This window comes from Papio anubis, chromosome 4 (assembly GCF_008728515.1).
Source record: "Papio anubis isolate 15944 chromosome 4, Panubis1.0, whole genome shotgun sequence".
In the NCBI taxonomy this organism is placed as follows: domain Eukaryota; kingdom Metazoa; phylum Chordata; class Mammalia; order Primates; family Cercopithecidae; genus Papio; species Papio anubis.
In genome coordinates, this window is record NC_044979.1 from 139,487,747 (window position 1) to 139,514,762 (window position 27,016).

The 27,016-nt window shown below is 55.5% G+C and overlaps 2 protein-coding genes across 8 annotated transcripts; one reads left to right on the forward strand and one right to left on the reverse strand.

The window, feature by feature from the left end:
* Positions 1–389: 389 nt before the first annotated feature.
* On the reverse strand, positions 390–15,555 carry FBXO24 (F-box protein 24). Of its 7 annotated transcripts, none has more exons than XM_003918896.2 (10): positions 15,185–15,555; positions 12,069–12,167; positions 11,783–11,966; positions 10,215–10,450; positions 9,082–9,316; positions 7,168–7,326; positions 6,490–6,611; positions 5,984–6,115; positions 1,324–1,494; positions 390–989 (listed from the first exon to the last, which is right to left on the reverse strand). In XM_003918896.2, exons 1-10 carry the CDS (start codon positions 15,221–15,223, stop codon positions 624–626), a joined length of 1,743 nt encoding a protein of 580 aa, XP_003918945.1. In that variant the 5' UTR covers positions 15,224–15,555; the 3' UTR covers positions 390–623. The 7 variants fall into 7 exon arrangements, with proteins under 7 accessions (XP_003918945.1, XP_009197469.1, XP_017810165.1 ...); XM_009199205.2 differs by lacking the exon at positions 15,185–15,555 and adding an exon at positions 15,031–15,178; XM_017954676.2 differs by lacking the exon at positions 15,185–15,555 and adding an exon at positions 12,420–13,127.
* A 9-nt stretch (positions 15,556–15,564) lies between these two features.
* Positions 15,565–26,934, forward strand: LRCH4 (leucine rich repeats and calponin homology domain containing 4). The gene is made up of 18 exons (XM_009199209.2): positions 15,565–15,966; positions 19,743–19,887; positions 20,035–20,161; positions 20,321–20,426; positions 22,826–22,962; positions 23,101–23,213; positions 23,351–23,450; positions 23,697–23,787; positions 23,863–23,939; positions 24,045–24,106; positions 24,213–24,329; positions 24,448–24,516; positions 24,594–24,697; positions 24,810–24,905; positions 25,270–25,355; positions 25,585–25,722; positions 25,811–25,888; positions 26,288–26,934. Exons 1-18 carry the CDS (start codon positions 15,747–15,749, stop codon positions 26,483–26,485), a joined length of 2,064 nt encoding a protein of 687 aa, XP_009197473.1. The 5' UTR covers positions 15,565–15,746; the 3' UTR covers positions 26,486–26,934.
* The last annotated feature ends 82 nt before the right edge of the window (positions 26,935–27,016 follow it).

A 27,016-nucleotide genomic window follows, 5' to 3' on the forward strand; every position in this document is an offset into this window, starting at 1 on the left:
CAGAAGGAAGAGAGGAGGGGGCTGGCTTCAGGCTGAATTGAGATGGGTGGGAAGCTTGGGGGTCAAGAGGAACTGGCTGCCTCAGGATGGGACAAGTCTAATAGACAGGGACCCCAGGGGGGTAGCCAAGAGCATCTGTGCACAGAGTTGTTCCAGAAAGTGGGGCCAGGACTTCCCAGTCCAAACGACCGGGTGGGCTCTTGGGAGCGGGGAGTGGACAGCAATGTGAAGAGTTCAGGCAGCATCAGCTCCGCCGCACCTGAGACCTGGAGCTGCTTCTGTTGCCTGCCTCTGCCTGGGCTCCTGCCCTCCCGCACCCACCATGCCGGGCAGCAGACCCCCATCCCTGCCCATCCCTGCCAGCCTTCCACCAGGCCTCCACACCAGGCCTCACTGCAGCCTTTTATTCTATCCATCAAATCTCTCGTCCATGATAGTCAGGTTGGGGGCCCCTCCTGGGCAGCCCCCTGAACATTTTACAAAACAATTCCCTGCCTTACCCTGGTTAGCAGTCCCCACCCCCTAGCAACCCCTTCCCACATGCATGCACACAGTGGTCACTGCTCCTTAGTCCCTGGCCTGGGGCCAGACTCCCTCCAGGGACTAGGCTAGCATGAGGCGGATTAGGTCTCAGAGGCTGGGGGCCCTACACCACCCCCGCCTCCTTCAGCCTTCTGCAGCATGTCCAGGGCCTCCCAGAAGAAGTCCTTCTGTGCAGCCATCAGGGGCATCCACCCTATGATCTCCTTCATCTTCTCCATGCGGTCCTGCAACGTGTGGCAACTGTGGATCTGGCTAAGGTACTCCTCACAGGCCTGGGCCGTCCCCCCGGGGTCCTGGGGTGCTCCGGTCCCCAGGCTGGGCTCGGGAATCCCCACCACCCTGCTGGCTGGCAGGTCACGATAGGGGGTGTGCTGCTCGATGTCGTGGCTGGACAGGATGTATAGGCACTCCCTGGTGGCACAGAGGGCGCAGGCACACAGAGGGACCTTGGAGGAGGAGAGAAAGGGGCGTGGCTGAGTGGTACTTTCCTTGCAGGGGTTCCCAGGGAGCCCGGGCTAATCTGCCTATTGCATTCTTCCCTCTCACACCAGCCCTGAGCCTGCTAAGTCCCAGGGGTGTGAGAGGTTGGGCAAGGCCAGCACAGTCTGCTAAGGGAGAGAGCAGAGAGTGTGGTGTGAGGCAGAGGAGGGAGGTGGGGTGATGCTAGGGAAATGGGACCCCCTGGGTCCCTGCAGGAGCCCCAGCTACAGCCTTGTGGGCTTCCTGGCTCACAAGACTCTCGTCTTCCCTGGGTGCCCGCTCCCCTGACCCCGCTCTGACCTTGACTTGGAGCTTGACGAAGGAGGCACTCCCCTTGGGCCAGCCTGGGAGGCGGCCCCCAGCCCCACAGCCGCAGCCCAGCAGCTCCTTGCTGAACTCTGAGCTCTGGCTCAGCACCAGAGAGTGGTTGAGGCCACACCACAGGGTGATGGGCCGCTGCAGGTAACGAACCTGGGGACACACGGCCAGGGGCCCTGAGCGGGGAGCACTAAGGGACTGCGGGGCTGGGGTGGGAAAAGGTTGACTGGAAGGCTCGGGGCAGAATGTGAACTGGGGAGGAGGAAATGGGAGCCAGCACTGCCCCATGCCCCAGGTCTGCCCTGCTGACCCCTGCAGCCCCCATACTCTAAGTGGTCACATAGAGTCTTGCACTTCTCTTGGTACTTCATCTATGCCCCCCAGAAAATGAGCTCCTTGCCTGAGCCCAGGGCCTGCTGTGGTGTACCCCTCATTTTCAGCCCACCCATCTGTGCCAGTCCAGCCTCTCATCCTGCCTGCCAGCCTCAGGGAGACTTGCTCCTTGTGCAACTCCAGGTTGGCCTCCAACACCACCCTAAGGAAGGACTTTCCTTCCACTATCCCTCCCTTCCTGCTCTACTATTGTCTTTTCTTCCTTTCTTCTTTCCTTCCTTCCTTCCTTCCTTCCTTCCTTCCTTCCTTCCTTCCTTCCTTCCTTCCTTCCTTCCTTCCTTCCTTCCTTCCTTCCTTCCCTCCCTCCCTCCCTCCCTCCCTCCTTTTCTTTTCTTTCTTTTTTTTCTTTCTTTCTTTCTTTATTTTCTTTCTTTCTCTTTCTTCCTTTCTTTCTTTCTTTCTTTTTCCTCCCTCCCTCCCTCCCTTCCTTCTTCCTTCTTTTTTTTTTTTTTTTTTTTTGAGACAGAGTCTGACTCCGTTGCTTAGGCTGGAGTGCGGTAGTACGATCTCAGCTCACTGCAACTTCTGCCTCCTGGCTTCAAGCGATTCTCCCACCTCAGCCTCCCAAGTAGCCGGGACTACGGGTCCCTGCCACCACGCCCATCTAATTTCTGTATTTTTAGTAGAGACGGGGTTTATGCCATGTTGACCAGGCTGGTCTCGAACTCCTGACCTCAGGTGATCTGCCTGCCTTGGCCTCCCAAAGTGCCGGGATTACAGGCGTGAACCACTGCACCTGGCCTCCACTCTAGTATTTTTATTTTCTATTTTCTTTTTTTAGAGATGGGGTCTCATTCTGTTGCCCAGGCTGAAGTACAGTGGTACAATCATAGCTCACTGCAGCCTTGAACTCCTGGGCTCAAGCCATCCTTCCGCCTCAGCCTCCTGAGTAGCTGGGACTACAGGCGTGTGCCACCACACCCGGCATGTGCCTATAATTTTGAAATTTTAAATTTTTAAATTGTCTATAGAGATAGTGTCTCACTATGTTGCCCATGGTGATCTTGAACTCCTGGCCTCCTACTTCAGCCTCTACCTTTTTTTTTTTTTTTGTGGAGACAGAGTCTCACTCTGTTGCCCAAGCTGGAGTGCAGTCGCATGATCTCAGCTCACTGCAGCCTCTGTCTCTCCGCTTCAAGCAATTCTCCTGCCTCAGCCTCCCGAGTAGCTGGGACTATGGGTGCACACCGCCACGCCCGGCTAATTTCTTTTGTATTTTAGTAGAGACAGGGTTTCACCGTGTTGCCTGGGCTGGTCTTGAACTCCTGGGCTCACGAAATCCACCTGCCTTGGCCTCCCAAAGTGCTAGGATTACAGGTGTGAGCCACTGTGCTCAGCCTAGCATTTTCAACTTATCACATAATTCTCTTCCAAAATGGCCACCCTGTTTTTGAAAAAAAAAAAAAAATCTTCTACTTGCTTCCTGCCGCTTCCTGCCTGTCTCTCTTAAGCAGCAGAGTTGGTTACATGACCAATCTGAGGTTGGCCACATTACTGTTCCTTCCCACAGCCAGTCTTTCCAGCACCTCCCTGGGATCTGGCTTTTTTCTTTACTACATTACTGACATGCTCTTTCTAGAGGCACTTGCCCTCTCAGCGGCTAAATCCCAGGGCCTCTTCTACCCCCTCATTCTCCTGAGCCTGTTAGCGCTTTAATTCTGAAGACACTGATAAGTAATTTATGGTCATTCTAGAAAAATTATGAAACATTGGCAAGCAAAAAATTAATTTTAAAATCATTGGAAATCCCACTATCTACTATTAATATCTTGCTAGATATTCTTCACTGTTGGCTAAACAAACAAATACACATAAGTTGTATATTTTTCATTTTTTAGAGATAGGGTCTCAGTGTCACCCAGGCTGGAGTGCAGTGGTGATCACTGTAGCCTCCAACTCCTGGCCTCAAGCAATCCTCCTGTCTCAGCCTCCTGAGTAGCTGGGATTACAGATGCCAGCCACCATGATGGGCAAGTTGTGTATTTTTAAACAAAAAATGGGATGAGCCAAGGTGTGGTGGGTCACACCTGTAATCCCAGCATTTTAGGAGTCTGAGGTGGGAGGATTGCTTAAAGCCATGAGTTCAGTATAAGCCTGGGCAACATAGCAAGACCCTGTCTCAAAAAAAAAAAATTATCTAGGCATAGTGGCTCATTCCTGTAGTCCTGGCTGCTTGGGAGGTTGAGGCAGGAGGATCTCTTGAGCCCTGGAGTTGGAAGCTGCAGCGAGCTACAATTGTGCCACTGCACTCCAGCTTGGGAAGCAGCAAGACCCTGTCTCAAAAAAGTAATAATAAAAATAAAAGAGGCTGGGTGTGGTGGCTCTCGCCTATAATCCCAGCACTTTGGGAGGCCAAGGTGTGCAGATCACCTGAGGTCAGGAGTCGAGACCAGCCTGGCCAACATGGTAAAACTCCGTCTCTACTAAAAATACAAAAATTAGCCGGGCATGGTGGTGGACGCTGTAATCTCATCTACTTGGCAGACTGAGGCAGGAGAATCACTTGAACCTGGGAGGCAGAGGTTGCAGTGAGCCGAGATCGCGCCATTGCACTCCAGCCTGGGAGACACAGCAAGACTCCATCTTGAAAATAAAATAAAAATAAAAATAAATGGTACTATATAAACCATTTCATAAAAGTTTTTTTCACCTAAAAATATGGCATGACTATCTTTTCCATGTCAGTAGTAAATGTATCTTACATTGTCACACTGTCAATTAACCCTGCCACCCACCCCATTTGGAACTTCCTTGTCACATGGCTTCTGGGACAGTGTTAGAGGGGTGCATGGCCTGTTTTAGAGGCACCTCTTCTTCGTCCCCTGCCTACCACGGGGCCTACTTCTCAGAGTTGCTTTTCAGTCTCTACTTCTGTCCATTCAACCATGTTCCCAGGTAGTATCTAATTGCCAGCTAGACGTTTCCAATTGAGTGTGGTTTTGGTTTTGTTTTGTTTTGAGAGAGTCTCTCTCTGTCACCCAGGCTGGAATGCGGTGGCACGATCTCGGCTCACTGCAACCTCCGCCTCCCAGGCTAAAGCAATTATCATGCCTCAGACTCCCGAGTAGCTGGGACTACAGGCACCTGCCACCACATCTGGCTAATTTTTGTATTTTTTCTAGAGGCAGGGTTTCTCCATGTTGTCCAGGCTGATCTCATGGGATTACAGGTGTGAGATATCATCTTTCTTCCAGAGCCACCTCTGTCTTATACCCCTCTCTTCTACATCTAATCAGTTTTGAGGCCCTATTCATTTTCTTCCCAAATCAAATGGCTCCTGTATCCATTCCTTCGCATTCTCACTGCAGTGCCAGGCCCTTGTCTCAAGTGCTGCCATCACTCAACAGCCTCCTGGCAGGTTCCCTGCCTCGGCCTCCTCTGCACAAGGCTCCTGACATGTTCTCAGTCACCTCTTGGGGGTTGCCTTCTCCCATTCCAGAACCTGCAGTGACTCTTCCCCAGATCTACACTTCTCTAGGCTTGTGCCCACCTGTACCACCTCATACCTCAGTGATTCCCAAGATGCCTTCTGTGCTTTAGTAAGACCCGTCTTGTCACTGTCCCAGGTATGTGCAAGTTTCGTGCCTATCCCCCTCCTTATCACACAAAATGCCTTCTCTATCCCTACGTAAGTCTTATGTAACCCACGACGCCCTGCTCACATCTGGTTTTTTTTAGATGGAGTCTCGCTATGTTGCCCAAGCTGGAGTTCAGCAGCACGATCTCAGCTCACTGCAACTTCAGCTTCCTGGGTTCAAGAGACTCTCCTGCCTCAACCTCCTGAGTAGCTGGGATTGCAGGCATGTGCCACCACAGCCAGCTAATTTTTTATATTTTTGGTAGAGACGGGGTTTCACCATATTGCCCAGGCTGGTCTCGATCTCTTGACCTCAAGTGATCCGCCCACCTTGGCCGCCCAAAGTGCTGAGATTACAGGGGTGAGCCTCTGCACCTGGCCCCTGCTCACATCTTACCTCTTCTAGAAGTTACTCTAGCCTGCCCAGGTCACCCACTCTACCCCTTCACTAAATTCCTACTGCATTTACAGTGTGCACTGCACAGAATGGACCTCATAGTGCCAACCCTGGGTAAGACCTGGGGCAGTACCACTGACATTACATGTTGATTGGCTTAACTTCCCAGAGGAGCAGAATCTGGATTCTATGGAAGCAGGAGAAGTGGACATATCTGGGGGTTAGGGAATTGGAGGAAAGGGGTTGGGATGAGAGTTGCTGGGAAACAGTCTTACCTGTGTGGGTTCCCCTCGGTCCATTTTGTCCCCTGTTCCTAGCTGCCCGTATCTGTTATTTCCTTGCATAAAGATTCGGCCAAATTCATCCACCAGACCAAGGTGATTGTAGCCAAGAGCACAGAATAGGATCTAGCATGCAAGATAGAAAGGGGATAGGCATTCCATTCCCTCCAGAGGAACTCTGAGTTCCAGAGCCTCCCAGTCACTAACCTGCCATCCCCAGCTGATCTCTTTCTATATTTTATATATATATATATATATATATATAAATTAGAGATGGGGTCTCACTATGTTGCCCAGGCTGGTCTAGAGCTCCTGAGCTCAAGCAATCCTCCCTCCTCAGCCTCCCTCTGCACCCAGCCCTCAGCTGATCTCTTTTGGCATACCTCTCCCTGGGAATCCCCTGCCCCTCTGGATCAATCATTTGATTCCTATAATACTTCAGACCTTTCAATCCCTACAGCCCCACCCCTCTGGTTGGCCCCATCCCTCCAAGAGCCTACCTTGGCAGGCAGTGAGAGAGCAAGCGGCATCTGCTGGTCCAGGGGGTCAAAGGCTTGAAGAGTCCCAAAGAGATCGCGATACACCCCTGGGGTATGCACCTCAAAATACACTCCCCCCTGGTCTGGGGGGTCAGGAGCCCTCAGCTCAGCAGCTTTGGGCACCCATTTCCTAGGGATAAGGCCCCACCTGGGATGAAAGCTACAAGATCCAAGGAGTCTCAAACCCACTAGGAATGCATCAACTATGATGCCTGGGAACTGAAAACACATCTTTTGAGACTGAGTCTCGCTCGGTCGCCCACGCTGGAGCGAAGTGGCACGATCTCAGGTCACTGCAACCTCTACCTCCTGGTTCTAGTGATTCTCCTTCCTCAGCCTCTGGTGTAGCTGGGATTACAGGTGCCTGCCACCACACCCAGCTAATTTTTGTATTTTTAGTAGAGATGGGTTTTCGCCATGTTGGCCAGGCTGGTCTTGAACTCCTGACCCCAGGTGATCCACCTGCCTTCCCAAAGTGATGGGATTACAGGCAAGAGACACCATGCCGGCCCTAAACACATCTTTTCACTAGGATGCCCTCAGGGGTTGACCATCCAGCTGGAGTAAGGGTGAGGGCTGTCAGTGTTTGGAGGGTCTAACCAAGGCTGGGGGCTTGAGCTAGTGGGAGGTGGTCCATACCCGTGACGTAGAGGGTGCTGCTCTGATTGGAAGTCATGCAGGCCACGCGCAGGTGAGGCAGGTAGTGGGACACCTTCCTCAGGGCCAGCTGAACTGTGTAGGAGCGTGGCTGGTCCAGCTGGGTCTCATTCACTACCAAAGAGTAGATCTTTCCTTCCTCTGGGGGCAGGGGAAGCAGACAATTAGTTGGGGAGGGGATTCTCCAATATTCACATAAACATCCCAAGAGACTCCCTAGGCTCTATGGGTGACACATTTACTGCCCTAGAGTGGGGCTGGAAGAAAAAGGGTGAGAAAGAAATAAGGGAAGAGTGACCCCAAGTCCCCCAGACTCCAGTTCCCACCATAAATCAGGGAAGTATTTCAGCATGAGAGATGAGTGGAGAGAAGAATCTAGCAGATTTGTTAGAATCCAATTTGAGTGAGAGGTCTGGGGATTGAGAGCCCTGCCTGGCATTCAGAAATGTAGAGGTGATCAAGTGTGGTGGCTCACACCTGTAATCCCAGCACTTTGGGAGGCCAGGGCAGGAGGATCACTTGAGGCCAGGAGTTCGAGACCAGCCTGGGCAACATAGCAAGACCCCATCTCCTACCCTGCTCCAAAAAAGAAAAAAAAAAATTTAAGAAAAAGCCTAGAGGGTTTCAGGCCTGGGGATGTGGTTAAGCATAAAGGACACTAGGAAAGTAGGGAGCAGTTTGGAGTATAGTGAGGTGCTTGGCATGGAAGCTGGGGAGATTTGTTTTTTTTTTTTTTTTTGAGACAGAGTCTCGCTCTGTTGTCAGGCTGGAGTGCAATGGTGCGACTTCGGCTCACTGAAACCTCTGCCTCCTGGTTCAAGCAATTTTTCTGCCTCAGCCTCCCGAGTAGCTGGGACTACAGGCACGTGCCACCATGCCCAGCTAATTAGCTAACTTTTGTATTTTTAGTAGAGACGGGGTTTCACCATGTTGGCCAGATGGTCTCGATCTCTTGACCTCAAGTGATCTGCCCATCTTGGCCTCCCAAAGTGCTGGCATTACAGACGTGAGCCGCTACGCCCTGCCAAGATCAGACTTTTTAAAATCAGGTGTTCACTAATAGTGGTTTGCAAACTGTTTTTTGGCAGCAGGGCCTTTTTGTTGTTGTTGTTTTTTTTTTGGAGACGGAGTCTCGCTCTGTCACCCAGGCTGTAGTGCAGTGGCACAATCTTGGCTCACTGAAACCTCCACCTCCTGGGTTCAAGTGATTCTTCTGCCTCAGGCTCCCAAGTAGCTGGGACTACAGATGCACGCCACCCGGCCCGGCTATTTTTTTTTTTTTTTTTTTTGAGACGGAGTCTTGCTCTGTCACCAGGCTGGAGTGCTGTGGCATGATCTCGGCTCACTGCAACCTCCACCTCCTGGGTTCAAGGGATTCTCCTGCCTCAGCCTCTGGAGTAGCTGAGACTATAGGTGTGTACCACCATGCCTGGCTAATTTTGTATTTTTTTTAGTAGAGTCAGGGTTTCACCAGGTTGGTCTTGATCTCTTGACCTCGTTCGTGATCCACCCGCCTCGGCCTCCCAACAACTGGGATTACAGGTGTGAGCCACCGCGCCCGACCTAATTTTTTTATTTTTTAGTACAGATGGGGTTTCGCCATGTTGGTCAGGCTGGTCTCGAACTCCAGAGCTCAGGTGATCTGCTCACCTCGGCCTCCCAAAGTGCTGGGGTTACAGGTGTGAGCCACTGCACCCAGACAGGACCTTTTATTCATGTAAAATATTAAGTAGAATCCTAGACTAGGAGACAGAGAAAGGCAGAGCTATTTAGATGGAGACTAGGATAAGGTGGCATATGGAAACCAGTCTGAGGGGCCTCCCTCCCCCTCCTCTGCAGCAGGGCCTGAGGAATCTGAAGGAAACAGTTTGCAAAAGCCACTGCTTTGGGCCACACCTGTGAGGAGCAGTAGAGCCCGCTGGGTCTCCTGACCGACCAGCACAATCTGCTTGAAGGTCATGGAGTGGTGGAATGTCATCTTGAAGACCCGCTGCCCGCTAGACTGCAGATAGACCTCAACACAGTCGCAGGCCCGGCTGCTAGTGGTACCCACCACTTCCTGCTGCTCCCGAGTGGCCAAGACGTACAGGTATTTACGGTAAACTGTGTCACACCTTGGGTCTGAGGCAAACTGGGGGAAAAGATGAGGGCATCTGAGATCTAGGGTTTCAAAATGGGATGGGGCTGGGGCAGCTGGATCCTGGGGTGGGAGGTGAAATGCTTCGGTCTAGGGTTGGGAAATAAGCCCTTGATTTCAAGTTCCTATATGGGAGGGCAGAAGTCATAGGAAAGACACCTCAGGACTAATGGGGGTCTAGGTTCTCAAAAGAGAGGTGGTGATATGGTTAGGCTCTGTGCCCCCACCCAAATCTCATCTCGGATTGTAATCCCCAGGTGAGAGGTGATTGGATCATGGGGGTGGTTTCCCCCATGCTGTTCTCGCGATAGTGGGTTCTCACAAGGTCTGATGGATTTATAAGGCAGTTTTCCCTGCTCTTGCTTGTGCGTCCTTGCCTGCTGCCATGTAAGATGTGCCTCTTCCCCTTCTGCCATGATTGTAAGTTTCTTGAGGCCTCCCCAGCCATGTGGAACTGAGTCAATCAAACCTCTTTGCCTTATAAATTACCCAGTCCCAGGTATGTCTTTCTTTTTTTTCTTTTCTCTTTTTTGAGAGAGAGTCTCGCTCTTGTTGCCCAGGCTTGAGTGCAAGGGTGCGATCTCGGCTCACTGCAGCCTCTGCCTCCCAGGTTCAAGTGATTCTCCTGCCTCAGCCTCCCAAGTAGCTGGGATTATAGGCACCTGCCACCACACCCAGCTAATTTTTGTATTTTTAGTAGAGACAGGGGTTTTGCCATGTTGGCCAGGCTGGTCTCGAACTCCTGGTCTCAGGTGATCCACCTGCCTCAGCCTTCCAAAGTGCTAGGATTATAGGTGTAAGCCACTGCACCTGGCCTCAGGTACATCTTTATAGCAGCGTGAAAATGGACTAACACAGGTGGGATCTCAGCTGCCAGGGTTCTGCTACTTACATCTTTGGCTCCACGACACAACACAACATAGCGACAGGCCCGCTTCCACTGCATCTGGCCGAGGGTGGAGACCAGGGCATTTTTGAGGAAGAAGAGGGTCCCCACATAGTCAAGAATGAAGACATGATCCTTGGTGGGCAAGAAGCGACGGTAGCCATGGGCTAGCAAGGGGGCCACACTCTTGCTGAGACATCGGCGGCGGCCTCCAAATGCCTGGAAATACAGGCCCTTTGTGTCTGGAGGAGGGAAGGAGATAGAAGGTTCAAGGGATGGGATGACACGAGGGAGATGAGATGGAGCTTGGGTAGATTTCTCAGACACCCAAGTTTGTAGCTCCTCCCCATCCCCAAGACAGGGGAACAGACCCTTTATGAAGAAGATGTGTACAATAAGCTTAGATTATACTGGACATGTGAACTTTAGTCTCCAGCCGACCTCAGCCCAGGGTCAAACATGTGCTTCTTAGTGAGCAGGTCTTTGGTGCAACCTTGCATCAGCGATGTCGAGGAAAACTCTTAAGAATATTAAGACACAGAGGCCAGGCGTGGCATCCAACCCCCTCACTCTGAGCCCCTCCTCCCATCCTCACAGCCCAGTGAATTTTTGCACGCCTGTAATCCCAGCACTTTAGAAGCCCAGGAGTTTGAGACCAGCCTGGGCAATGTGGCAAAACCCCACCTCTACTAAAAATACAAAAATTATCCGGGTGTGGTGGTGGGAGCCTGTAATCCCAGCTACTCAGGAAGCTGAGGCACGAGAATACTTGAACTCGGGAGGTGGAGGTTGCATTGAGCTAAGATCCTGCCACTGTGCTCCAGCCCCCATGGGTGACAGAGCAAGACCCTCTCTCAAAAAAAAAAAACAACAAAAAAACCTGTCAAAAAAAAAAGGGGGGGGGGGAAGAAAGAAAAGAAAAAAGAGACAGAAATAAGAGTGGAAAGGAATGATCAATGAAGTCCGCTCATCCTCCCTCACCCCTAGCTTTGGATCTGTGTTCTGGGTACCCCTTCTCTTTTAATCTCCCAGTGAGTGTAACAAGTAGACTCTGGGGGATCCCTGGAGGGGAAGAGGGTTTATGACACGGTTCTCAGGCTGGGGGTGATTTTTTCGTTCAGGGACATTGGTTGTCACGATTAAGGGGGATGCTGCTGGCCACCTGGCGGGTGGAGGCCAGGGTTGTTGCTTAAACATCCTATGATGCAGAGGACCGCTCCCCACAGTAAGGAAGTATTTCGCCCAAAATATCAATAGTAAGTTCAGAAGCCTTGGGTTAGAGGAGGGAAAACTCCAGGTTTGGGGAGTGAGGGATGCCTCTAGGGAAAAAGCGGGAAGTGTCTGTGTACAGAGGGAGACTTGGCGGGGAGGCCGCTAATGGGGGCTGTGGGTGGATTCTGAAGACTTGCAGGAAGTACTCAAGGGAGAATGTTTGAACTGGACCCGTTTCTTCTGGAGAAAGGGGCCCTGGAAGCACTGTTAGAAGTGTGGGTGTCATCAGGGGCCTTTAGAGAGCAGGAAGGCTAAGGCAGGACAAGAGGCAAGGAGAACAGGAGGTTCTGGGGAAGGTGTACAGTTCAGAATGGCAGCTCTCTTCCAGGGCCGGACTCCAGAACCCTGATCTCGGAGGCGCGGACTGAGTCTGCGACAGATGCGTCTCCACACGCCTTCCGCATCGCACACTTCGTGGAAGTAGCGGCAGGTCTGGCCGAGGGCGACAAGGTCTCTGACTGGGAGGAATGAGATGATATGCTCCACCTGGGAGGGAGGAGGGAAGAGGCGGGGGGGGGGTCATTGGTGGCTCCTTGGTGGTCTGGCCCCCAATCCTATTATTCTCAACCCCCCTCCCCAAGGACTCACCAGCTCTGGGGGGAACAACTGGATAGAAATTGGATTCCCTTTCCCCTTCTTCTCTTCAACCCCAAGCTCCGGGCCACAAGAAGGGCAGCTTCTCTTCACCTACCCGAGAAGGGGTGCATAGGGTCCCATGAGGGTCCCACATCCTTTTTTCCCTTCTCTCTGCCTATCTTGGGGCTCATCTGACTCCAGCCGGGTGCAGTCATGTCCTCCCCTCTCTCTCCAGACCCATCCCTAACTTCTCCAAATAACTCCTCCCAATCTCCTGCGGCCAATCCCCCTCACCCGGAGCCCCTCCTCCCGTCCACACAGCCTGGTGAATTTTTGCAGCTTCCGTCTCTGGCTTCTCCTCACCATCCTGATTGCCCCCTTCCTGCTTCTGCCCTCCTGTCTCCTAGGCCCTTGGCCCCCCGTTCCTGCTGGCTTTCCCACACCATGTCCCCTGCCTAGGCTTGGGGGACCTCTGGGGCCCCTCTGCCTCCTAGACCCCTCCCCCATGGAGTCTGGGGCTAACAAACCTCTCTGTGACCTCACTGTTTGGCCACTGTGACCTGTTCCCTTTAATCTTGTCCAGGACCCATCTCTCAGACAGCTCCTGGGTTCTAGCTCAGTTCTAGCCATCACATGGCTCAAGGGATATGCATTTTACTGGAGAAATAAAAGTGTGAATTACTGGTAGGTGACATCTTTATTTCAGGGAGCAGGAGGAGGTTTTCCCACTTGAGGCCCTTTTAGCACTAACTCTGTAGATAAACACTGGTGAATTCTTCACGTTTCAGCAGGCCAAGGCCTCCAGGGATTGGTAGCTCAAGAGTATAGGCTCAAAAAACTATAAACTCAGTTTGACAGGTGAGATGGAGAGGTGACTGTGCTCATAATCGTTTAGCTCACAAATGATTCAGCAAACTCTTTAGACTCATGAAAAAACACATCCAAAAGGAGACTGCAGCCTGGTGCCGGTGGCTCATGCCTGAAACCCCAGCACTTTTGGGTGGTCATGGTGCAAGGATGGCTTGAGGCCAGGAGTTCAAGACCAGCCTGGTCAACATAGAGAGACCCTGTGTATATATATATATAAAAAACTTAAAAATTACCCAGGCGTGGTGATGCACCCCTGTAGTCCCAGCTACTCAGAAGGCTGAGGCAGAAGGATTCCTTGAGCCCAGTTTGAGGCAGCAGTGAGCTATGATCCTGCCACTGTACTCCAGCCAGGGCGAGAATGATACCCAGTTTCAAAACAAAACAACAACAAAAAAGAAGACTGCTTTTGCTTTCCTGATGGGCAGTAACATCATTGCATGTATAAAGGACAACCTATTAAGGTGGGAGAAAGGGATGGATGTCCTCTGAAAGCTTAGGATTTCTCCCAGGGTCTCTGATATTAGCTTTGTCTTATGTGGGGTGACATTTATGAGGAGAAACAGCAGGGGTCAGGGTTGTGTCTGTCCCGATCAGGGCAGATCTACACCAAGAAATCCAAGGAGTGGCTGGCTCTTGCAGGGGTTCAAAGGAGTCTCATCCTGCCAGACCACCAGCTCTCACCACACGGTGTCACAGATCCATTAATTGACTGCACCAGACTGACCACCCAAATTCCCTTATGTATGGTGCCTAGCCACAGCTAGGCTGGGATGCCTAAGATGGAATCTTAATACTTCAACAACTATTCAGGAATATCAACCTCTGAGATGTGAACTTAGGAGAAAGCAACTTCAGTGACTTGTTTCTGGGCAACCTACCACATAGGAAGGGGACTGCATTAAGGACTTATGCCACTAGAAAGGAAGTTAAGATCTCCAAGTAGACAGAAAGGTATTTTCCATTCCTCTTGCATTTGGATCCCCTTTATCCACTCCATTTCACCCCAGGAGGCAAACGAGAGGTTGTGAATAGAAAAAGTCCACTGTGGGTCAGGCTTGGTGGCTCACGCTTATAATCCCAGCACTTTGGGAGGGCGAGGTGGGAGGATTGCTTGAGCCCAGGAGTTTGAGACCAGCCTGGGCAACATAGTAGGACCCTGTCTCTACAAAAAATACAATTAGCTGGCATGGTGGTGCATGACTGTAGTCACAGTTACTCAGGAAGCTGAGGTGGGAGGTTGAGGCTGCAGTGAGCCGTGATCAAGCCACTGCACTCCAGCCTGGGCAACAGAGCAACTCTGTCTCAAAAGAAAGAAAAAGTCCACTGTGGGCCGGGTGCAGTGGCTTATGCCTGTGATCCCAGTACTTTGGGAGGCAGAGGCAGGATCGCTTGAGGTCAAGAGTTTGAGACCAGCCTGGGCAACGTAGCAAAACCCCATCTCTACAAAAATTAAAAATAAATTAGCCAGGCGCGGTGGTGCCGCCCGTGGTCCCAGCTACTTGGGAGGCTGAGGCGGGAGGATCCCTTGAGTCCAGGCATTCAAGGCTGCAGTGAGCCATGACTGCACCACTGCACTCCAGCTTGGGCGACAGAACCAGACCTTCTTTAAAAAAAAAAAAAAAAAGAAGAAGAGGAAGGGAAGGGAAGGGAGACGGAGGGAGGAAGAGAGGAAGGGAGTGAAAATATCCATTGTGAAAACTGAGGGAGAGGGAAAGGGCTGTGCGTGGAGGATCCAGAGGCCTGGTTTCTACAGCCAGCTGTCAGGAACTTGCTGTTCGCTCTTGCTAACGCATCAACTTCCCTCTGCCTCAGTTTCTGCATTCGTAGCATCAAGGGCGTTTTCTAGACGGTGAGATCCTTTCTAAGCCTCTAAACCCCCCAGGTCTGGTCCCCTCTCCATTCCTGTCCAGGGGAGCTCCTCGGGTGAGACGGCAGACCGTGCAACGCTGCAGCTACACCCTCCCTCCTCGAGCTGGGCGTCTCCAGGCTCTGGGAAGCCCCCCGCCCGCCCCCAGCCCGGGGGTCCTAGACCCCTGCCAGAGGCTTCACAGTCAGAGGTTCCCCCGCTGGCCCCTTCAGCTGCGACAACGGCCAGTGCACTCGCCTCAAGCAGTCGCCCGACTCCCTTCCAGCCCTTGACGCCGGCTAGCCCCCTAACACGTCCAGCTCGCACTCGCCACTGCAGCCGCGCACTGCGTTCCCGGCCAGCCAGGGGCTCTGCGTTCATTCTTAATCTCAGTCTTAAAGTTCGAGCTCACCCGCCTCCTCCTTAGCAAAGGGACCGCCTTCTCGCCCATGCTATTGGTAGGTAGAGCCGTCGCTCAGAGAAGAGGCTGGTCCAGATTCCCTTCAGAGGCTCTAATTGGCCTTCTTGACAGTCACTCGCCTGTATCTGGCTTACGATTGGTCTTTGGGGGACGAGGACTAGGCGCTCCTGCTTGCGGTCCCTCGGCCCTTTTCCCTACTAGTTGAGCGCCGGTGTCCCCTCCTCTTGGTTGGACCTGATTGGCTCCACCTCCAGATCTAAGCATTGTGATTGGGTGCGGCTGCGCTGGGCGGGACGGCCTGGAGCGCCAGCCGTTGGCGAGCGCTCTATCCTCATTCCCCTCCCTTCTCTCGTCAGACTCCAGCGCCGGAGCTCCACCCCACTGGCGGGTTCTGATTGGTCGCTTCTGACGCGTCTCGGGGCCACGATTGGTCCGTCGGGTCCCGGACACAGCTCCCTCCCCCTTGAGGCAACTACGGCGGCTCCAAGGAGGGGGAGGGGGAAGGAGGGACGGCGGGTCCCGTCAGTCAGGCAGCGGGAGCCGCCGGGAGCGGATGGCGGCGGCCGTAGCGGCTCCACTCGCCGCTAGGGGTGAGGAGGCGGCAGCCACAACCTCCGTGCCCGGGTCTCCGGGTCTGCCAGGGAGCCGCAGTGCAGAGCGGGCCCTAGAGGAGGCCGTGGCCACCGGGACCCTGAACCTGTCTAACCGGCGCTTGAAGCACTTCCCCCGGGGCGCGGCCCGTAGCTACGACCTGTCAGACATCACCCAGGCTGGTGAGTGCAGCCGGGCCCTGGGCCCGACCGGGACCCTCATTTGCATAGCCCCACCCCGGGCCCCGCCCAATCCGGGGGTCGGGCCCGCCCTTTCACCTGGCGGCCAGGGTTGCTGCCCCTCCTGATTGCCGTAAACCTGCAGCCACCCCGTCCCATCTTTGAGAAAGCCCTGGACAATGAACTTGCTTCTCGTTTGCACAGAACGCCCAGCGCCTCCGAGCGTTGAGAGAGATTCCTCCTTTCTCTTTATTTGCATAGCTGCGCACCTGTAGGATGGTCCCGCCCCTCACCTGGTTGTCTCATTTACATGACCTCTTAACCTCAGCTCCAATCGGTCTATGAAGCAGTCCCCACGAGCTCCTCTAATAACTGCTTTCTCTCCCATCTCTTCGTCTACACCTCTTCCCACTGAGATCCGAGCCCCAGGCACCCCCTTCCCGTGACTGGTCCCTACGCCCAAGGTTTCTGCTTTCTGTGCCGCAACCCCGCCCCCTGAAGTCCTGGCCCTCTCCACTGTCCACGCAGCCTATGGGAAAGCCTATGGGAAAGAAGCAAATCTCTACCTCCCCTCACTCCTTTCTCCCTGAGCTCTTCCGCCTATTATCCCCAACCCCCTTATCTGAGACTCCTCCTCCTTCTTCCTAAGCCTGTGAGGTCACTGTGGAGCCTGTGACCTCATAGGGATCCTAGAATTCCCATTTCAGTTTCTGCTTTTTTCCGGGGAGGGACTTGAGGCCGTTGCTGGAGGGAAGGAAATCTTATCTCCTAGCTGGGAGTGCTGGCCAGCTAGAGACTGTCCCAAGCCTCAACCCTCAGGATCTGTCCAACCATGCACCCTCTACCCTGGTGTCTGTGGACGGTAGGGGGTGGGGGACCTAACTGTGACAGGTGAGTCAGGCTACTCAGGAGGCAGCCTATGACCTTGGGCCGGCAGCTGGGGGTGGGGATCAGGATGAGGGAGGACTGCATTCCCGAAGCCTCACCCCAGCCCAGGCCTCCTCCTCTCATGGGCAAGGTGGGGGACCGGAGCTGGAGGAAAGTGCGTATTTCTCCCTAAGCAGGTGCCCGCTCGCTTGGGAACACTCAGGCCAGCACTGGCACACGCCCTCTCCCCTCTTCTGGGGAGAACCAGTCGAAACCTCCCCACTGATCTCGCCTGCTCTGCAACTCGTGAGATCAGGAATGATGAGTGAGCTCCAGGAGCCATTCCTGCCCCTTACAGCCCGATTCCCTCCCACCCCCACCTAACCCCACGCTCCAGATTGACCTCAGCAGCTGTGTGACACTCACTGTCTGTTCCCTTCCCCTCCCCCTTGGTTGTTTTTTGACAAAGACCAAATGTTATTCTTTACTTCCTTAGGCTGTCTCTGCCTGTGTGGACTCTTGGGGAAAACTACCCGGAGCTCCCCGGCTCCTCCCAGCTCCCAACCCCTGCCCCCTCCTCCCCCAGCATTCCGGCTCAGGGTGCAGCCACGCTCCTGTGAGCTTGGGGGGGAAAATCCCGGTTTCCTGAGAACCCTCCTCTGCCCCACTCTCCACACAGGAATCCTCAGTCCTTCCAGGGCCCAGGTTCTAGGCCAAGTGGGGTCCCTCTTGTCCAGAACTCTCTCCTCTGTACCCTCTCCCCAAGCAGGGTGCTTACAGGCTGGGGCAGAAAGGGGAAGTGACAAAAACATAAGAGTTGCCCATACCCTGCCCTCCATCTCTCCTCGCCCTCCAAGCAGACGAAAAGCATCAGTGCCTTGCTGCCCGGACTGCCTTGAGCCTTTCCCTCTCGTCTCCCATCTCTTTCTGAGTGTCTTACTTGTGTGGTCCCTATGTCTTGGGTCCCTGATCTCCCTTGGATTAGGCTCCCTGGGGTGATAGTAGGAAGAATCCTGAGGTGGCGGGGAGGGGCCGTCTTGCAAAAGAGAAGTGCAGCTCATTCTCTCCCAGACCACATCCTGTGCCCCCTGTGCCCTGCCTCCTGCCTGAACTCCCTTCCGCTCCTAGCTTTTGTCCCCGCCACTGCCTACCCCATCAGAACTCTGAGAACTCGGTCTCCACCCCCTTCGTCCACATGCACACACACAAACACATTTGCCGACACAGAGAAAGCGGGCAGGTGGAGGCGAGGCTGGGAGAGGCAGATGCCGTCCCCCACCCTCTCCAGAATGGTTATCTCCCAGGCCAGGGCTTCTGTCTGTGTACCAGGGCTGGGCAGAGAGGAAGAGAGAGGGGTCCCGGGGCATCAGGCTGTCATCCACCATGGTAAACACGGGGCCTACGAGGGACAGAACCTGACTTATTATTTCTACTTCATTTCCTGTCACAAGACTCATTTCCTTGGGGGATATACCCTGCTTCTCCTCTGCTCTGCTTGCTTTTGCTGGCCTGCCTCTCCCTGAGAAGGGCCCTCGGAGAAGCTCACCAGGTCTGTGGCCTGGGACTCCCCTTTGCGGGCCCTGGGCCCCTCCCAGGACAGGCTGGGCTGAGGAAACAGAAAGGCGGGCTTCTCCAGGTCTAAGCCGTTAGTGGCTCCATGCTAGAGGGAATCCCAAGGCTGCCAGCCTCTGCATAGCAAGGCGGTGCTCCAGATAAGAGGGCAATAGTAGACCCCAGCCCCCTCCCACACTCTCCACCCTCGCCATGCCTGAGATGCTCACACAGTTGCCGATTTCTTGAAGTCTGTGTCAGTAAGAGAGGAAGCAGAACGGGGCTGCTAGGGCTGGCAGAGGGTAGTAAGGATGCCTGCCCCGGGCCAGGGGAGCCCAGATGGGAGGGACCTGGGAACTCCAGCTCCCATCTCCAACCAGGGCTTCTTGCCCTTCCCTCACAGCCCTTGGGAATCGGTAACTTTGTAGTTCTTTGGACCTGGCTTGTTGGTCCTTGGGGCTGGCAAAAATCTCGTTCGGTGTCAGGGACTTAATCTCTAGAACCGAGATAGAGTGACCTGTGGTTTCTCCCCTGTTGAAAACACACTGGAGTAGGGAAGAAGGGCCCCGAGGAGGAAGGGGCTCTCCCTGCAGGTTGCCCCAGGGGTTTCCCATATTCCCTCCGGGAGCCCCCCAGCCCCTCACTTTACTGTTTTTTGTTTTTGTTTTTGTTTTTTTTTTTTTTTGAGACGGAGTCTCGCTCTGTCGCCCAGACTGGAGTGCAGTGGCCGGATCTCAGCTCACTGCAAGCTCCGCCTCCCGGGTTCCCGCCATTCTCCTGCCTCAGCCTCCCGAGTAGCTGGGACTACAGGCGCCCGCCACCTCGCCCGGCTAGTTTTTTGTATTTTTTAGTAGAGACGGGGTTTCACCATGTTAGCCAGGATGGTCTCGATCTCCTGACCTCGTGATCCGCCCGTCTCGGCCTCCCAAAGTGCTGGGATTACAGGCTTGAGCCACCGCGCCCGGCCTCACTTTACTGTTTTCCCATGATCACTGACCCCGCCTCTGACCTTCTGTTCACCTCAACTGGCATCTCCAAACAGGAACCGCAGGAGTTAGAGACTCCAGCTGCTCTCCAGGATAGCCCTCCATTGACATTGCAGCATTCCCCAACCCCCAAGTCTGAGGCTTCTCCAGCCCAGTGACGGGAAGGCCTTTGCCTTCCCTTTACCATTCTGGTCACGCCTGGAATGTGCTCCCATTGGCAGAAGGCTTTGTTATCTCTCCCAGGAGGCCACACTGATGGCCTTGAATCTTTAGGTGTGGACGTTAGGGAGTGGGCAGCCGGCTATAGAGGGGACTCAAGGTCCTGTCCGGGTCTGGGCCTTTCCACAACTCTCCCCTGACACCTGCTTTCCCTAGACCTGTCCCGGAACCGGTTTCCCGAGGTACCCGAGGCGGCATGCCAGCTGGTGTCCCTGGAGGGCCTGAGCCTCTACCACAATTGCCTGAGATGCCTGAACCCAGCCTTGGGGAATCTCACAGCCCTCACCTACCTCAACCTCAGGTAGGGAGGCCGAGCCAGGGTCATGTGGGAGCGTGTCCTTCTCAGTTTCAAGTACTACTGAGTAACCCTCGCGGTGACCCTGAGAGGATGGCAGTGCTGGGATGCCATGCCTGGGGAGCCAGCCCGCTGCCTTTCTCCCTTCCACAGCCGAAACCAGCTGTCATTGCTGCCACCCTACATCTGCCAGCTGCCCCTGAGGGTCCTCATCGTCAGCAACAACAAGCTGGGAGCCCTGCCCCCTGATATCGGCACCCTGGGAAGCCTGCGACAGCTTGTGAGGATGGGGACAGGGCCAGGAAAGGGACCCCTGAGCCAGGCAGCAGGGACCTTCTAGGGGGAGGTTGAGGAGGGCCTGGAGCAAAGACAGAGACAGGAGGGTGGGTTCTGCTGGGCCTGGTCTCATGGCCCCTTCCCACTGCCTTCCTGATACCAGGACGTGAGCAGCAACGAGCTCCAGTCCCTGCCTGTGGAGCTGTGTGGCCTCTCTTCCCTGCGGGACCTCAATGTCCGGAGGAACCAGCTCAGTACACTGCCTGAAGGTGAGGAGAACGAAGAACTGGAGAGGAGGTGTTTGTGTGTGCGTCCCAGTCGGCTCAGGCTGCAGTAACGAAAACACTGCAGACCGGGTGGCTTATACATGGCAGGCATTCATTTCTCACAGTTCTGGAAGTTGAAGTTCAGGATCTGGATGCTTGCACGGTCAGCTTCTGGCGGGGCGCTTTTCCTGGCTGCAGACTGCTGGCTCCTCGTGGTACTCCCCGATGGCGGAGAGTAGAGACAGCCTTCTGGGGCCTCTGATAAAGGAGCACAAATCTCACTGATGAGAGCTCCACTCATGATCACAATTCCTTCCCTAAGGCCTCGCTTCCTAATCCCATCACTTTGGGGGTTAGGATTTCAGCAGAGGACTTTTTGGGGGACACATTCAGGCCGTAACAGTGTATGTGCTTTGAAAAAGTTACAGGCCAGGAATCTTCAGAGGAGAATTACACTTTCATTGCCCAGGCTTTTGCAGTATATAAAACAAACTATAAACAATCTGATTTGATCTTGACCTAGCAACCCTCTGAGGCTGGCAGGGCGCAGATGAGCAGCTCTGTTAGAAATGTGGACACAGGCACAGAAGGGGAGCTGGTGGGTGCATCAGCTCCAGGTAGACTGGCAAGGTCAGAAGGGGCCTTCAAGGTCACCCAGCAGCCCTGCTCACCCCAGCAGGGGCTCTCAAACACCTGAGTCAGGAGATGCTCTGCCACTCTGCCCGGAGATGGCTGGGGCCAGTGCCAGAGCCCAAGGGGCCGATTTAATGAGCTCGCTATGATGCCACTCCAAAGCAGGCATGCCTTTTCAGCAGGCAGCAGCATATGTTTGTGTCTGTGTGTGTTGTGTGTGTTGTTTATGTTTTGTGTGTGTCTGCGTGTGTTGTGTGTCTGTATGTTGTGTGTGTTTATGTCTGTGTTGTGTGTTGTGTCTTTGTGCGTGTGTGTTTGTGTCTGTGTGTGTGTCTGTGTTGTTTGTGTCTGTGTGTGTTTGTCTCTGTGTATGTGTGTGTGTTGTGTGTGTTTATGTCTGTGTTGTGTGTGTTGTGTCTGTATGTGTGGTGTGTGTGTGTGTGTGTGTGTGTGTGTGTGTGTGTAGGATTCCTGTGTTTTAGGTTGGGACCAGGTAGATGCGGGTGATGTGACTAAGCTCTGGGGCCATCTCTTAGGGATTTAATGGCTTCATGAGGAGAGACAAACAGTCATAGGGAAGTTACGTGGGCAGGTTCCCCTGACGGGGGCTAGAGGGAGGTGGCACTGGACTCTGCTTGGGGGGCCTGGGGAAAACTTCACCAGAGGTGCAGGTGCAGTGGGAGCCGGCCATTGAAGGAGAATTCCCCACCCTTCTGCATCCCGGCAGAGGACCCAGCATGTGCAAAGCATGGGGTTAGGAAGGCGAGCCCCGTGTGGCAGAAAGGCCTCTGCCATGCTCGAGTGTGAACTTGGTTTTGAAGAACAAGGAGGGAGTGAGGTGGTCATCCACTTTCCCTGTCTCCCCACTCCTTGACCCTTTCTGCACCTGCCCTCTTCCTTCCCAGTCAAAAGAGGTAGGAAGGGCTCCCTCTGGGCCATAAAAAGAAATCCCAGCAAGATGCCGCGGGGACAGAGGCAAAAGCAATGAGTTCCATGAATCTGGGATGTCTGGAAAGATCTACCGAGGTGGTGACGCTTGAGCTGAACCTTGAAAGATGCGTGGATGGGGAAAAACGAGTTCTCCCAACTGAGCAAATAGCACCTGGGAAGGCTCAGAAGCCAAGGGCCTGGAGGGGTGGGCAGTGAGGTGGGAAACGTGCGTGGAGCCAGGTCATGGAAGCCTTGCTCGTGCTGGGTTAGGGAGCTATGGTTTTTATTCTGTGCCTAGGGCCACCATGAATCCAGACCGTGCCTTTTTAAGATGAGCAAAAGGCATCTTTCCCTGTGGGCAGGCAGCGCTTCACGCAGGGTGCAGTGCTGGGCCCATGCTGGGGAGAGGGGACTCCCGGGCAGGCACAACCCGCTCAACATCGGCAGCCCTGGCTGCATGTCACGGGAGGTGTTTGAGCAGGGTTTGTGGCTTGTGCTGATCATTTGAAAATGGAGGGTGGGTTTGAGTGTGGAGTGGGCAGGCGAGGAGACGAGGAGGGACAGACAGGGCTGGGCGGGACCTGACGTCCGGATGGGCCTTCCTGGGGAGGCTAAGCCAATGTCCGGATGCGCCCTCAGGGAAGCTTGCTTAGATTATGGACCAGAATCGTGTGGAAAGAGGAGCAGGGAGGTTGTTCCGGGGAATGACTTGAGCCACCCAGGGGAGAGGCTGTGCTAGGCCCAGGGTGACTGGCCAGCTGGAGCCAAGGGCAAGGGAGTGAGCGTGAGGCCCCAGGCCTGAGCACGCTCCTGACTTTTCCCTTGCCCACCCGCTCCAGAGCTGGGGGACCTCCCTCTGGTCCGCCTGGATTTCTCCTGTAACCGCGTCTCCCGCATCCCGGTCTCCTTCTGCCGCCTCAGGCACCTGCAGGTCATTCTGCTGGACAGCAACCCCCTGCAGAGCCCGCCTGCCCAGGTGAGGCGAGGGCCCAGGGGGCCACAGGGACAGGGGTGTGGCTGGGCAGGAGTGGGGTTGGTCCCCTTGGGCAGCCGAGCAGGATCCGGGGAGCTGCCTTCCCTGCCAGCTCCCCAGCGTGTGCTGCCCCGCACACAGGTCTGCCTGAAGGGGAAACTTCACATCTTCAAGTACTTGTCCACAGAAGCTGGGCAGCGTGGGTCAGCCCTGGGGGACCTGGCCCCTTCTCGGCCCCCGAGTTTCAGTCCCTGGTAAGTCCTAGGTAGGGAGCAAGGAAGCCCTGGGATACTGAATGCCCCTTCCTGGCCCCAGGTACCCCCTGCTTTCTGGGAGGATTGGGGGCTGCTATCCAGCATCAGGCTGACCAGATCTCCCTGGCTGGCCCCAGCCCTGCAGAGGATCTGTTTCCGGGACATCGGTATGATGGCGGGCTGGACTCAGGCTTCCACAGCGTTGATAGTGGCAGCAAGAGGTGGTCTGGAAATGAGGTAAGGGCGTCCTGTCCATGGGAAATTGGGGGTGTCAGCCCTGGGAGAGGACCTCTGAACTGGGGACCTCCAAATTGCAGGGTACCAGGCAGAGGCTGGAGCTGTCCTCTTCCTTCCCTCTGCCCAGCATCCCAGGGAGGGGCTGGCTCAGCAAAGACCCTGAGCTTAGTCCCACACAGGACCCCCCAGGCCCCAAGCCCCCATGTGCAGAGAGGCCATCTCCCATCTCTGCCTCTGCCTTTACAGTCAACAGATGAATTTTCAGAGCTGTCATTCCGGATCTCAGAGCTGGCCCGGGAGCCCCGGGGACCCAGAGAACGCAGGGAGGACGGCTCAGGTGAGTAGCAGGGCTGGCTGGGAGCTGGGCTGGACCAGGGTCCCCACTCACTTGCTGACATGCTGGCCTCCCCAGCGGACGGAGACCCTGAGCAGATTGACTTCATCGACAGCCACGTCCCAGGGGAGGATGAAGAGCGAGGCACTGTGGAGGTGAGAGCCCAGCTGTGCCTCTCCCAAGGGAGGGGAGCTAGAGCAGGGGACAGGGCAGGCGTGGGCACAGGCCTGCTCTCAGCTGCTCTGCTGTTCTCTCCTTAGGAGCAGCGACCACCCGAATTAAGCCCCGGGGCAGGGGACAGGGAGAGGGCACCAAGCAGCAGGTATCCCAAGCCCTGAAACCGATGCCACTGCCTGATCCTCCCACTCCCCAGCCCCTCCTTCCCTGACCCCAGGGTCTGCCCCTCTTACCCTGTCTTGGTCCCTCAGGCGGGAGGAGCTGGCAGGGGAGGAGCGGCGGCGCCCGGACACCTTGCAGCTGTGGCAGGAGCGGGAACGGCGGCAGCAGCAGCAGAGTGGGGCATGGGGGCCCCCCAGGAAGGACAGGTGGGACCCAGGGCCGCCCGGGGCTGTTGCCAGACACTGAGCCCTGGAAATGGGGCCACCGAGCCCTGCTAAGCCGTTCTGCCTCGGGGCTAGCTGACCCCACCTCTCCTTGTTCCAGCCTCTTGAAGTCAGGGCTCAGGTCTGCTGCGGGAGGAGCCACCGCCATGTCCACTCAAGCCACGCACAAGTAGGTTTCCTGCCAGCATCCGGTCCCCACTCCTCTTCCCATGACCATCCCTCTAACTCCCTTCTGTCTTTCCTCAGTGGCCCGCCTAAATCCAGTGCCTCCCAAGCGGGAGCTACAGTGGGGCAGGGAGCCCCTGCCCCTGCCCCCGCCTCCCAAGAGCCCCTTCCCATAGCTGGACCAGGTGGGACAGGGACTTTGGGAGGAGGATGGGGCCTGTGTTGGTGAGGGCTGGTTGGGAGAGAGGGACACAGAGGGGATGCCTGTCTCACCTGTCCCTGTCACTGTGTCCCTAGTTCTGGCCCCAGCAACAGCACCTGCTCCGAGGCCACTTAGCTCCATTCAGAGACCAAACAGCTTCCTCTTCCGTTCCTCCTCTCAGAGTGGCTCAGGTGGGTGTCCCGCCCTCCCCAGTGCTGACCCAGTGCTTGCCAGCAGCAACTGCTACATCACCCTTCTGCCCTGGGAGCCCTCTGGGTCTGTTGTACCTTTGTGTTGAAAATTCCACAAATAAGCTGGGTGTGGTGGCTCACACCTGTAATTGCAGCACTTTAGGAGGCTAAGGTGGGAGGATCGCTTGAGCCCAGGAATTCAAGACCAGCCTGGGCAACATAGCGAGACCCCATCTCCATGAAAAAGAAAAAGAAAATCCCACAAGCAGAGAGGCAGGAGGTGTGGGTGCCAGGCCACTGGGACCCAGCTACAGAGTCAGTGGTGAGCAGTGGAGGCGGCCCCATGCCCCGCTTTTTCTCCTAGGCCCTTCCTCACCAGACTCTGTCCTGAGACCTCGGCGGTCCTCCCAGATTCCAGATGAGAAGGACTTAATGACTCAGCTGCGCCAGGTGAGCAGAGCTGGGAGCTGCGTGGGCAGGGACCTGGGCCGGGCACCTCCTTGTGTTGCTGTCCTTGGGACCAGCCTCCCTCCACATCCTCTGTGCCCACTCTGGCACCTCCCCTGAGGACAGAAGGGGACAGGCACAAGTTCCCTGCTGGCCCTGAGCCCCCCACTCTCCCTGCCTCCCAGATACCTCTCCTTCCCTGACCCCTGCTCTATGCGGTCTACACTCCCAGGTCCTTGAGTCCCGGCTGCAGCGGCCCCTGCCCGAGGACCTGGCTGAGGCTCTGGCCAGCGGGGTCATCCTGTGCCAACTGGCCAACCAGCTACGGCCGCGCTCCGTGCCCTTCATCCATGTGCCCTCTCCTGCTGTGGTCAGTTGGGGCCGGGGAAGAGGTGGGGGATGGGCTGGGGCACCTGTGGCCTCTCCCTTACCACATTTTCTTCCTTCACCCACCCCAGCCAAAACTCAGTGCCCTCAAGGCTCGGAAGAATGTGGAGAGTTTCCTAGAAGCCTGTCGAAAAATGGGAGTGCCTGAGGTATGGGGGCTGCTTTCTAAAGAGTGGTGGCATGCCGGGCTCAGCCAGCGTGTGGCATGGATGGCGGGCTTCCATTCGCAGCGGGTGTCTGCTCTCAGATGGAGGCACAGGCTGCCCCTGCCCTGCCCGGCATGCCCCCTGCCCTGCATGTCACCTGTCCTACACGTCTCCTGCCCTGCAGGCCCCATCTTGTCTTGCATGTCACCTGCTTTGCACGCCCCCTGCCCTGCATGTTGCCTGTCCTGCACTCCCGCTGCCCTGCACTCCCCCTGCCCGGCACGTGGGCATGTGGGCGTGGTTCTGGCCCCAGCACGTGAGGGCAGGGGTGGGAGGGACTGTCCTGCTGCTGCTGCTGATATCTGTCCCTTGTCCTTGTCCATCTGCTCTCCTCTCCCCCAGGCTGACCTGTGCTCGCCCTCGGATCTCCTCCAGGGCACTGCCCGGGGGCTGCGGACCGTGCTGGAGGCCGTGAAGCGGGTGGGGGGCAAGGCCCTACCGCCCCTCTGGCCCCCCTCTGGTCTGGGCGGCTTCGTCATCTTCTACGTGGTCCTCATGCTGCTGCTCTATGTCTCCTACACTCGGCTCCTGGGTTCCTAGGACCCGAAATCAGCCCTCCCTTACCCCTTTCCCTCCCCCCTTCTATTTATAAGGCCCCTGCTCCACCCGACCCCACCTGCGGTGCCTTCAGCCCCAACCAAAGACACTAGTGCACCCCCTTCACAGACACTGACCTCAGAGGCCCCACTCTGGTGCCCCCAGACCCTGGGCCCCCAGCCTCTGGCCTCCCTCCAGTAGCCCCAGGAGTCCCCACCTCTCAGTGCTGACGGTGCCTTCATGTCCCCGCCGGCCCTGCTCCTGCCCTCTGTGCCCCATGAGGGGTGGCAGGAGCTAGAGTCTCCCCCTTCCTCCTATGCCCTCCCCTTCCCCCGCAACGGCTGCTATGCGGGGGCTAAATTATCTCTATTTTGTAGAGAGGATCTATATTTGTAGGGGTGTGGGGCCCAGGCCGGGTCCCTGTCTCTGTGTATAAACTGTACAGACTGTGACCGCCTTGCCTGTGTGTGTGTAAGTGTGCGCGCGTCTGCTCCACGTGGCGGTGGCTGTGGCTCTGTGCCCACCAGCATCGCC